At 37.5% G+C, this 12,614-nt stretch overlaps 1 protein-coding gene across 4 annotated transcripts in view; it reads left to right on the top strand.

Annotated features, from left to right (window-relative positions):
• The window catches only part of EXOC6 (exocyst complex component 6), a 175,199-nt gene that overhangs the window by 55,029 nt on the left and 107,556 nt on the right, over window positions 1–12,614 (top strand). For all 4 annotated transcript variants that reach the window (XR_013346701.1, XM_077822563.1, XM_077822564.1 and 1 more), the window contains exons 6-8: window positions 1,953–2,157; window positions 6,367–6,522; window positions 11,724–11,792. Coding sequence is in view for 3 of the 4 variants with exons in the window: in XM_077822563.1 (XP_077678689.1) it covers window positions 1,953–2,157; window positions 6,367–6,522; window positions 11,724–11,792 (430 nt within the window). In the remaining variant the exon portion in view is untranslated. The remainder of the gene's footprint in view (window positions 1–1,952; window positions 2,158–6,366; window positions 6,523–11,723; window positions 11,793–12,614) is intronic.

The following is a 12,614-nucleotide window of genomic DNA, read 5'->3' as shown; positions in this document are numbered from 1 at the left end:
TGAAATATCAAGCTAATCATAAAAAGAGGCATTTAATGACTTTTTCCCTATTATTTTAAGTCTGTGATTTCCTAATTAACATTATATTAAAATCTGTACATCATTTAAAAGTCCATTGTGAGTAATTTTTTGTTATTGCAACTTGTTGCCCTAGACTATAGCAAATTTAGATGAGTGCTTGTCCTTATTAAAAAAAAAAAAAAAAAAAAAAAAAGTTGTATTCCTGTGGATAAGACTGCTCACTTGGGATACAAGTTTGGGAGTTCAAATTATCGTGGTTGTACATCATTTTCAGAAACAAATAATCATTTTTCTTTTAATTTGATATATGACAAAATTCTCAATTTATTTTTCTAAGCAAAAACAAAAAGCTACATTAATAGTTGAAAAATAAGTGAGCCATATAAAGATGCAATGTTTTTAAAAGGAAGACTGTTGAAATGGGTTAGCTGTCTGAATATCCTTTAAAAAAAAAAAAAAGATAGTTAAGGCTAACTTGCTCTCCCCCAAATCCTTTAAGGTCATAAATCCACTTACATGAAGTGAGAGGGGTAAAAATCCTAATTTTGTCTTTTAAAATTTGACCTGTTAAAGGAATACAGTTAGCATAAAATTCACATTACAGTACTTTCTGAACAATTTTTGCCTACTATTATTACAAATCATATCTGAGGTCAGATCTTGCAAACATGCACACTTTATTTACTTGAGTAGTTTCTTTTTAAGTCAGTGTGGGGGACTATTCACATAAATAAAGGTAGTTATGTACAGCTGTGTTTGCAAGTAGAGAAGCCTTAAGATAACTGTAACTGAAAGATTAGAGAAAAGTATATTTATCAGTTTATTTTGTGCACTGACTGTCACTTTGAGTATAATCCGTTTCACTGCATTTCCCATAGACAATCAGTTTTTCTTACTGTTTATGTGGGGACTTAGCAGCAACTGAAATTAGTATTAAATCCATTTTTAAAATTTATTACATTTCAATTTGAGTTTCCCTTTAAACTCAGTTACCCTTACATGAGGTTTCACAACATGTTTAACTATTAATATACTGTAAAACATCTTCAACAGATTTTTCCTCTTAATGGCTAACATAGATTGTGAAGTGTTTTTTTCTTGTACAGCATACTTCTGCTGTTTGTGCCACAAATGTGCTGCAAGTCTCCATTAACAGAGCTAGTTTTTTTAAATATACAGTACTGTACATTGCCAAAGCATAAACAGATACATGGCTTGCAGTGAAAAAGTGCATTGTTGAACAGAATATTCATGGAGGAAAAAGGTGGTGTATGTATACATTTATTTCTCTAAGGATGGTGAGGCAGATACGTTTAGGGGTAATCTTTTATTTGTGATTTTTTTTTTAATTTGTGGGGTAGGCACCCCAAGCACTGGATGGGTGTTCACCATTGTATTTTAGAAAAACAAAAAGAAATTAATAAAAATATGGTTAGTAGCGATGAGACAATAAATTAAGCTAAATAAACAGAACTAACTAGATTTTATTATATTAAGGTCCCAATTCTTCAAGCTTTTGTGAGTAGTACAAGGGGTTAGTTAGAGCAGAACAGTTTGTACAGGTGGAGCCTAATTTTGTACTTAAGAGTACTTTTTAACTGTTTTGAAAATGACTGGATTTCAAATTGACAGGGTCACTTTGGCTAACTTTTTGTAATTTAAAAAATTAGAAAAGGTTGTCTCTTTCACCAGAATAAGTTGATCCAATAAAAGATATTAACTCACCCACCTTGATTTTCTAACTAAACTAACATCTTTCTAAGACTGATCTTTTTTTAAACATAAATCCTTTGTAAGTATAAAATGCTTTAATCATATACTGTATATTGATATGTATGATTCTGATGGCTTACAGAAACAAAAATAACAAAGCATGCTTCCTTAAAATTTAATAAGATGTCTTTATAACCTGCTTTTTAAACTCTTTACAGATATTATTCTGCTTTAAAAACAATGGAACAGTTAGAAAATATGTACCTTCCTAGAGTTAGCCAATATCGTTTTTGCCAAATAATGATAGAAAACCTTCCAAAACTGCGTGAAGAAATTAAAGAAATTTCCATGTCAGATCTCAAGGACTTTTTAGAGAGTATTCGAAAACATTCTGACAAAATAGGGGAAACAGCAATGAAACAGGTAAGTTACATAAAATAATTTCGTTCTTGTGAAAAATTATTGAATTATGTTAGACATAACATCAGTGTATTAATCTCATTTATTGTACAAAGAAAAGGAGTACTTGTGGCACCTTAGAGACTAACGAATTTATTGTTAGTCTCTAAGGGGTGCCACAAGTACTCCTTTTCTTTTTGCGAATACAGACTAACATGGCTGCTACTTGAAACCTACCATTTATTGTACAGATACTTAAAAATGTGCTTTTTTCCCCTTGCGCTTCTCTTTCAGATTTTTTCTGTTTTTCTCTTTTTTAAAAAAAATTTGAGCACATGGGTCATTTAAAGCAGCTCAAAAGTTAGAAAATGGTGTGTTTTGGAAAAGTAATGATCAGCAGATTTATTCCTTTTTTTAAACACAAAAAATATAATTTCAGAATTTCTAGTTGCCAGATGAAGTGTGAATTTTATAGATAGTGAATGTCTCCTTCCCCATATGTTATTTCAGGAGAATAGGAGACTATTACAGTTTAAGTCATAAACCTGTTTAAAAGTGACTGAGGCCCCAATGCTATGAACCTTTAAGCCTTGAATAGCCTTAGAAAAATGAGATGCTTTTTTCAGTTGAATTAGCTAACTTGATTTAGTTAGTGTGACTTGAAACACTCCTTAACACCTATGGTATGTCTACACTTCTAGACATACATTCATCTAGGCATGAAGCCATCAGCCCATAGGAAACTCCTTGTGCAAAATGCTACAACGCATCTCCTCAGCAGCACAGATTACCATGATCACTCAAGCCTGTCCTCTGCTCCATGTAGTGGCTTCCCATAGAACACTGAGTCAAGTGTAAGGTCTCAGTTCTTATCTTCAAGGTTCTCAGTGGCCTGGGCCCAAGATATTTAAAAGATTGCATAAAGCTCAGGGATGAGGACTGTGGTCAACAGCTGTGTAACTTGAGCTCAGTAATGCTTTCTTCCACTGGTAAAGGTCATCTGTGTAGGAGAAAGCTTTCTTGCAGGCTCATCTGAAACTGTGGAATGAACTCCCACTGGAACTGTGGACCTTCACAAACGTTCTGCTCCAAGTGCAAGGCACACTTCTTTGACTTTGCCTTCTCTAACACAAACACACAGCAGCTTGTACGTAAAAAAAACCAACCCAACAGCAACAATAAAAAAACCCTACCAAAACAAAAAACTTTACTGCACACGTTTATGTTTTCCCCTGAAGAAAGGATGAGAGAGAGCGAACCACACTTGACTGATGTTAGTCATGTTGTTTGATGCACTACTGGAAGGTACTCAGATATTATGGTTATGAGGGCAGTATGTCTACACTGCATTGTAAACCTGGGTCTGTGGGGCATGTGCTTGTGGATTCTGTTTCCAAGTCTGCACTTGAGTGTCTGTGCTGCATCATAAATCTGGATTTACAGTTGCTGGACCTGAGTCTCACAACTGTGCTAACATGTCCATATTGCACTACACAGACATTCTGATTAGGGTCTGTGGCTTGAACTGTGTCCACGGTGCTGAATATCAAGACTTGGACTCAAGTCTCAGTGGGACTCGTGCTCAGACCTGCCCTCCCGGGTGGGTCCAAAAACCCAGGCCCTGAATGATTGCCAATCAGAGTCCGACAGATTTGTGGGTGGATGATAGGTGGCTCTCGGCTCAAACCTGAGTGGGCCAGGGTTTAAAATGCAATGTAGAACAGAACAGATTTTTTTGACTTGATGTTAATTGATTACCAGTTAACTTGAAAGAGTTAACATGTTTGTAAAGCTAATATGGACACTTCCCAAACATTTTTCCAGATTACCAGAATTTGTATTTTATGCAAGACTGAGCCAGCAAATGTATTAAAACTACAACTGCCATTTCTTCACTACGATTTTAATATGTTTAAAATACACCTTCTTTCCTAGTGTAGACACAATTTAGCATCTGTGTTGGCTAGTCGAACATAACCAGCAGATGCAATTGTAGAGGTATTAAACTGTGGCTACGCTAGGGCTTTGTCTTCACTTAGGGAAAAATAGGTGTATTCCTAACTTGAGTTAACCAACTCTAGGTAAAATCCTAGTGACTACAAGGCATTTTATAGTTTTTCACACAAGTTAGCAGATCAAGTTAAAGTCTAGGTTCCATAGTGCTTTTGAAACTTTTCATATATATTTAAAAACTCTTAATGTGTGCTGAGTTACATACTGTACGTTATAGTTTTTTAAAGCCCCACAAGTTAGTCTTTCCGTGTACTGAAAGAAAGAATATTTGTTGAGCTATTTTATTTTTATGAAATAAATTAAAACATTTCTAAATCTCATTTGCAGTACAGATGTAATAAGTGAGAAGTTCCTAGTTGTGGTTCTAATGGGAAATTTTGTCACAAAAACTTTTGTAAAAAATTGTCCTGTTTTTCAGCAAAATTTAGACCAGATTTAGTTTCCAGTTTACTGATCCTCTGTTGAAAGCCAGTTTTAGTTTTGTATTTAAGATAGTGATGAGCAAACAACAAAACATGTGAAGGTCCAATTTAAACAAACATCCAAAATTTCATATTCTTATTGGAAGCTTATCCATACAATATGAATCTTTGAGACTATAACTCCCAGAGCCTAAAACTCACTTTTCACATACACATGATTCACTTTACTTACTAAACACTCTGCCTGCATTGTCTTTTTGGGTGGAAAGGGAGATGGAAACCAAGGAACCTTTTCCCATCTCTGATGAGTATCCTGCCTCTTAAGAAGGAGACTTGGGGCTGCTACGCACCTCCAGCTGTGTAGACCTCAAAGGTTGCTGAGCCCACTGGTTGGTTAGCTTTCTTTTCAGAGAGAGGCCCAACGTTATATTATCCTTACCTGCCCCCATCATTGGGTCTTCCTCAGGGTGTTGGCCAGACAGTTTTCCTTCCTTTTATTGCCCTCAAAATTCCACTCTTGGTTTCAGTTATCAAGATGTGGCAGAACTTCCAACTCCTGTACTGTGGTGCTGCAGGTCCTAGTAACCCCTCCATTAACTTCCAATTATCTGGTCACTTTGAAATGTAAAAGGGACTTGTGAGGTTTGTAGCCCTCAGTGAGGCGCAATATTATAATTTCCTAGAGTAGATAAGATCCCTTCCTCCTTGCAATATTACTGGTTTTTGTGGGAATGGAAGGAGAATTGTTGCACATTGAATTCCTGGTTCCTTTGACATTTTAAAGCAGTGAGCCTAGTGGAACCCAAGGAAAGGGGTTACTGTGTCCTATTGCACCAGATCAGGGAGATCAGTTATCTGGTCTCTTATGATGATTAATAAGACATAAAGGTGGTTTTGAGATTGGGGAGGGAAGATGACAGCCCTAGCTCCTCTCTCAGGTACCACCAGTACTGGGAGGAGAGAGCAGATTGCTGGCATCTCCTGAAGGAGAGAGACTGCCTGAGGCAGGGAGTGGACTGTCCAGCAACTCTTCCCAACCTAAAATAATCTGCCACTTCAGCAAAGAAATAGCAGTGGTTTGGTGTGTGATGTGGTGATTGCAATAGGTAAGTTATTAACCAAACATTTATGATCCTTTAAGTTCAGTTTGGGCTGGTTATATTTTTCAAGCTGGTTTGCCCTTCTGTAATTTAAGCTTCTTAATTCTGTTTTTAGTATATGGGGCATTCTCTTTTGGCTTACAAGAGCAAAATTTCTGTGTAAATGTAGCTATGGTGTTATGGATGAAATATGATTACAAGATTATCCTGAGTCACATTTTCATATTTCTTGTAATAGTAGAAAGAATAGACATAAAATAAGTTCTAGATTTCTACATATGATTCTTCTCAGTTAAACTAGGCCAAAATCTGTCTAGTTGGAGACAGCTAACTCTATAATAATTTTATTATATTTAAATATTTGTCTTTTATATGCGGTATCTGGTTAGTAACATAATCACATGATAATTTTATGATTATTTCTTTAAAATTACATTTTGAGAATTTAAAAAAAATTGGTGAGGTTAACCTTTGAACTCATTGTAATTGCAAGTTGATTAAAGACATAATCTTCAGTATTTGCATGACATGTATGCCTTGGAGTTGTACTGATCCGTGCTCACTAAAATAAATATGTGCCAACTGCATACGACTCTACAGTCTGCCTTTACAGTCATAGCGTATATTCAGTTCTGTGATGATTAATGAAGTTTGCAGTCCCTCTCTTTTGATATTAAATATATGTCTTGCTAAAACAGGCACAGCAACAGAAAACCTTTAATACAGCTCTTCAGAAACAGAATAATGTAAACTATGGGAGGAATATGTATGCAATTAATGGCAGAGTTCCAGAACCCAAGTATGAAATTACATCCAAGCGAACACTTGAGGAAGAGGATGAACATGAAGAAGAGGTAACTTAGTATTAAGTCAATATCATTTATTTAAAGTGAAGTGTATAGCATTAATTGAATATTTTTGTTGTACAAATGTAGGCCTTTGGTCCTACAATAAGCTCAGTATGGATAGGGTTCCCCCACTGAAGTCCATAGGGCTCTGTGGAGGAAAAAAGATCCCCCTTATGGAGAAGTTTTTGCTGGATCAAGGTCTTGAAAAGAAACAAATCAAGATGTTAATTATATTTATGCTACTTGTATAACAATTTTATGGACATTAATGTGAGTATAACTTGTAATTCTAGAGTTCAATCATAATTTATCACTTACTGTACCATATCTAGTCACTGTATGTGATATGTAACCTGTTAGAATTGTCTGACATGTGAGAATATTCTGCCACTGCTGTAGCCATTATGCTTCTGTGTTTTTAGTGGGTATTAACCTGTTAGAAGAACAGTTCTTTGAGTCCTAGTCCCTATCTGTATTCCATTGTGGGCGTACATGCACACCATCATCTGAGACTGGAGTGTCCTTCAATCCACTCCTGCACAGTTCTCCTCATCCTGCTGTAGACCAAAAGTGTAAGTGGCCGTATGGACTGACTGCCTCTCCAGTTTCCTTCTACCACCCATGATGTAAGATGGAAAGCTCCAGTGTCCAGAAAACTTGCTTCCTTCACAGATTACCTGTAAATAGTTATAAAATAATTTATAGATTAATAGTTTTAATAGGTAATAGTTAGTATAGCTAGAATTGGAAGTCACCCCCCAATCCATACCCTCTGAGGCAATTATTATGCCCTGGATCCAGGGCTTCAAGAATCACGCCTCATGCCCGCTTCAGAATGGTAACACTGTCAACCGTAGTCTCATCACTGACTGAAGGAGACTGGTTCACAGTACTTAACATGAAAGATGCCTATTTCCATATAGACAGCCATCTTTCACATAACATCTAATCACACAGATTTGTTCAGTTCAAAAACATCAGTTCAGGCATGTCTCACTCTCTTCGGCCCCGTGGCTGCCTGTACATTCGTAACACCATCTGCAAGGCTTTGACTTCATGCCTTATAAACCTGGCTCAAGAGAGTATAGATCCCTTGCTGAGACAGCATGAAAAAATTAGTACCTGTCCCTGAGAGAGTACAGGGCTTGCTAAGCTGGTAGGAAAACAGCTTCCATGTGCATATGGGAGTCTCGTTCACTTCACCTCCACCACAGAAGGTACTAATCACAGATGCCTCCCTGTTGGGCTAGAGCACCTACCTGGATGAACATACAGTACGGAGTGCATGGACTGTTTGAGATACAAGGGTACGTATAAACCTTTTTGAACTATGAGCAGTCCACAGAGCTTGTGAACATTGTCTACTATACATTTCAGCAAGACATGTGCAAGTACGATTCAACAGCATGTTGATGGTATTATATATCAACAGACAAGTGGTGCAGGATCCACCACACTATGCACAGAACACTACAGGGCATCAAATGGCCAGATGATTGTGCCCAAATGGCCCAGACAGTTCTGGGTCTACAGCATTTTCCACGTGTCAGCAGAACCATACAGAGCAATTAAATTCTTCCCAGACACACTAATCCTGAATGAGGGCAAGGTACTGCACCACAGCTCAGTATCACTCAATCCCCCCAGCATCATGCTTGGTGTTTGGATGGGCACAGAACACAGAAATAACATATTCAGAGGTTATTCAAACCATCCTCAACAACAGTAGAAGGGAGTCCCCTAGAAGGTGCTATATGCCAAAGTGAAGAAGAATCACAATCTTGTGTCAGCAGCAACAATTAACCCAAGAAAATTTGGACATTCCCAGCCTTTTGGAATATGAACTTTCCCTTAAGACCCAAGGGCTTTCTGTTAGTTCCATCTATGTTCATCTGGCGGCTGTTACCACCCCACCCCAGTCAACAACCATTCCATTTTCTTGCATCCAGTTATATTTCCCTTCCTAAATGGACTGATCAGAACCTTTCTCCCCTCCACATAACAAAATCTACACCAGCATGGGACCGTAGTTTAGTCCTGGCAACATTAACAAAGGTTTGTTTGAATCAATGGCCTCATGCTCTTACTCATCTTTCTGTGAAGGTTGCATTCTTCATCATGATAATCAGGGATCCTAGAAATCCATTTTCTGTGGAAAAACACGGAATTTGCATTTTTACAGAGAATCTTTAGTTTTTCTATTTTGTAAAAACATATTAACTATTAATTAAATTTTACTGAAAGTACCAGTGTTACTTATTCCAATGGTGCCCAACCTTATTACACAGGAGGGCTACATAAACCTGATCACAACCTTGTGTGGGCCAAACAGATTCTGCACATTTTAATAAGATTTCCGCTGTCAGTGGGAGCCCTGCAGTCCATGGCTGACAGCGGCAGCTTTATTCTTTGTGCATTTAAAAAAAAAATCAGAAAATATAGAATACAGGCATAGAAGTATTTGGCATATGTAAGAACAACAAATTGGAATTCTGTAAATTTTATTTTATTATAATGATTGATGAGACTGGTAGGCTTCGAATGTGCTTATAAATTGTAAAAATATCATTGTGTTCAACTGATAACTATATATTGTGGCTAGGGAAACTAAAGTTCAGCATTTCATTGCAATCACAGAAAAACATGGATTTTAATGATTTTTTTATCAGAGAATTTTGGTTTTTTATCACGCAAAACTAGGATCCCTTGTGATAACATCAGCTAGAAGAGCAGGGAACAGAGAGCCCTGATGGCTGACCCTCCTTATACTATCTTTTATGAAGAGAAGATTTCACTGAGGTTAAGCCCCAAATTTATGACTAAGGTGATCTTAGAATTTAATTTAAACCAGATGATCCATCTGCCTGTTTTCTCACCGAAGTCTTAACGATATCAGGGTAGACAGGGGCTTCATACTTTAGATGTGCAAAGAGTAGCTAGAACAAAATATTTTAGAAGATTCCCTAGACTGTTTCTATCCCTTTTGGAATGCATGAAAGGTGAAGCAATTTCTGCTACGGAGAGGGTCCAAAGGGAACTCCAGTTGTATCCTGCTATGTTATGAACTGACCAGCATCCCTCCTCTGCAAGGCATCAGAATCTACTCCACTAAAGCACAGGCAGTGTCAGTGGCTTCTCTGAACTAGGTGCCTCTAACTGAGATATGTTACTTGGAGTTCAGTCCATATCCTCGTGAGACATTATGCTTTGGTACCGGCCTTGGTATCTGGTGCTGCAGTGGGCTCATCAGTCTTCCAATCAATGAATTCTATGAGGTCCTTGCACCCTCCACTGTAAGGAACACTGCTTGTTCATCACCCACAGTGGAATACAGATAGGGACCATCCCTCGAAGAAGGATGAGAGGTTACTTTCAGGTCTGTAACTTGAATTCTTTGAGATGGATCTTGTTGGGTTTGTGGTAGAAAAGGAAACTGGAGAGGCAGTCATTCTATACTGCCACTTATATCCTCCGTCTACTGCCTGAGAAGAAGAACTGCACAGGAGTGGCTTGAAGGACACTCCTAGTGAAAATGTTCTGGTCTCTGACGCATGATGCTCATGCTCAGCCATGGTGGAATGCAGATAGGGATCACGCATCTCAAAGAACTCAAGTTACAGAAAGGTGAGTAGCCTCTCCTTTCAGCTACTATGTACTCCTTATTCATGAGTTTGGTCTTCTAAATGAAGCATGAAGGATTACACCCTAAATATTATTTCCTGAAAATAATGAATGAAGTGTCTGTTTTCTAATATGAAAAAAGGAAGTTCTAATCCTGTAATGGAAAAAGGGGAAAACTGGAACATTTAATCTACCCTTCTGTGAGAAGACCAACATTTTGATGAGACCTGAAGTTAGTAGTAAAAGAATGCTACAAGCCATTCAGGCATATTTTTTTCTACCACTTGTCCATTAAAACAGTGGTTTTAAGTGCCTATAAAATCTACCAACAGAGCTGACTCTGACTGACTGACTGGCTTGAGTCTCTGTTTACTGTGGTCCTGTGTTTTAACCCACAGTTTTTGCCTGAAGTGATGTCTGAATTCCATGTTCACCAGTCTACTAACCTCCCAGTATGCTTTCCTAAACCTCAGTAATTATTGGAGGAAGCCAGGATGCACAAATTGGATATTGAAAGGGCACTAAATAATAATAGTGACATAACAAAATCCTTTTATTGGTCTCCATAAGTATATTTTGGTTGCATTTGGCTCTGCCTTGGACTTGTCTTGAATTTCTTTTCAAAATTGTCTAAATCAGTTTGACTGCGTAATCAAAATACTTATGAACTAGAAGGTATGACATACCCCAAGGTCTAAGAGCTCACTTGATCTTTGAAATATATAGGACTCTAATTGGAATTCCATTCATGCAGTTAGGCTACATACTTTTAACTTAACTGCAAAGTATGGTGCCTATTTTGGGAGAGCAGAGCTATAGTTTTAAATACTCTGCCCACCTTGTGGGATTTATGATTGCCAGTCATTCTCCAAAGAGTAAGGATCTAAAGAAGCAATTCTCAAAAGAAAAAGGAAAGTTACTCCCTCATAACAAAAGTTCTCAAAGTATATTGGTTTTATAGCTCCGCTCTCTTTCCCCAACTTTTTCAAAGTCTAGTGTATGAAAATGAACGTTATTGGAATTACAGTCTCTTTTATCATAGCCTTGCTCCACATATTTGGATCCATGAGGAGGTGCTCATGTAGCCTCAGTGTTCACTGCTTTGAAGATAGGTCTCAGCTCAAGATGCTGAGGCCCATGGATGCCAAGAATGTTGAGCTGTAGTAGCGATGTACTTCAAACTGGTCACTGGTGACCAACCTTCCCATTTGGCCAACTAACTTTACAATAAGAAAAGGAGTACTTGTGGCACCTTAGAGACTGACCAATTTATTTGAGCATAAGCTTTCGTGAGCTACAGCTCACTTCATCGGATGCATCCGATGAAGTGAGCTGTAGCTCACGAAAGCTTATGCTCAAATAAATTGGTTAGTCTCTAAGGTGCCACAAGTACTCCTTTTCTTTTTGTGAATACAGACTAACACGGCTGTTACGCTGAAACCTAACTTTGCAATGAGGCCAGTTCCTTAGCTTTATCCTCACATTCACGTTAAGCAAAATAAGATGTCAAATTTACTGATCAGTTTGTGAGACCCGTTCTGTTTCTAATGCACCAAGTTATGAGACTGATTTTTTTCCTCCTGCAGGTTTTGACTGCTCATGATCTTGTAGATTTTTCTCCTGTTTACAGATGCTTGCATATCTATTCAGTTTTGGTACGTATTACTATGACTTAAAATAATCAAGAATGGTTATATTTTTAAAAGTCTAACTATCCTTTTTCTTACCTTTTGCACTTTGCCAATTTCTAAGTGAGCAAACACATGTGAACACATTTCATCGAAGTCCAACTATGCTGAACCAGATGAAATAGATCTGACACTGGTACTCACAGAACATTCTTGTATGGTTTATTTTTATAGTGCCTAACAGTGTAGCAGTTAGGTAATTACATAAACATTTTTAAAATCACACAAGTTATGTATGCCTCAACAGATAGTAACACTAAAAGTTCCAGCCCTTTAACTGTTCCCAATGTTCCCTAATACCTAACTGTTTAAAAAATAGCATAGTAAAACATAAAATAAAAATTTGTCCTAAAACTCATGAAACTCAGGTTCTGGTGGACCACCAAGCAAGTGCCAAAGACTGAGAGACGCTTGCTACCAAACTCATAAGCGTTTTACACTAGGAATCAACAGCAAAGGCCTGACAACACATCCCAGCTGCTGTGGGAAAGTAAAAAATGATGGGCAGTACACAGGGTAACCAGGGCTAAAAAGAGTGATTGTTACTTTCCATGTTCACTATGTCTGAATAGCTTTTGTACTCAGTTTATGTGTAACATAATTTTAAAAAAAATTTCTTTCAAACTCTCTTAATCCTGCAAACTCAAACTGGGCTCTGAGAGTCAAGATGGATTCGTTGCTTCTCACAAGTTGCCAGTAACAAAGGTTCTGCAAGTCTAATTAAACCCTCATTTACACCTGTGAAATCTCATTGTCTTCAGGTTATGCTCCCCAAAGACATCTGTGTGT

The sequence above is a fragment of the Eretmochelys imbricata genome, chromosome 7 (assembly GCF_965152235.1).
Source record: "Eretmochelys imbricata isolate rEreImb1 chromosome 7, rEreImb1.hap1, whole genome shotgun sequence".
Classification (NCBI taxonomy): Eukaryota; Metazoa; Chordata; order Testudines; family Cheloniidae; genus Eretmochelys; species Eretmochelys imbricata.
Note: the sequence above shows the minus strand (reverse complement) of the source record. Positions and strands in the feature narration are given on the sequence as shown.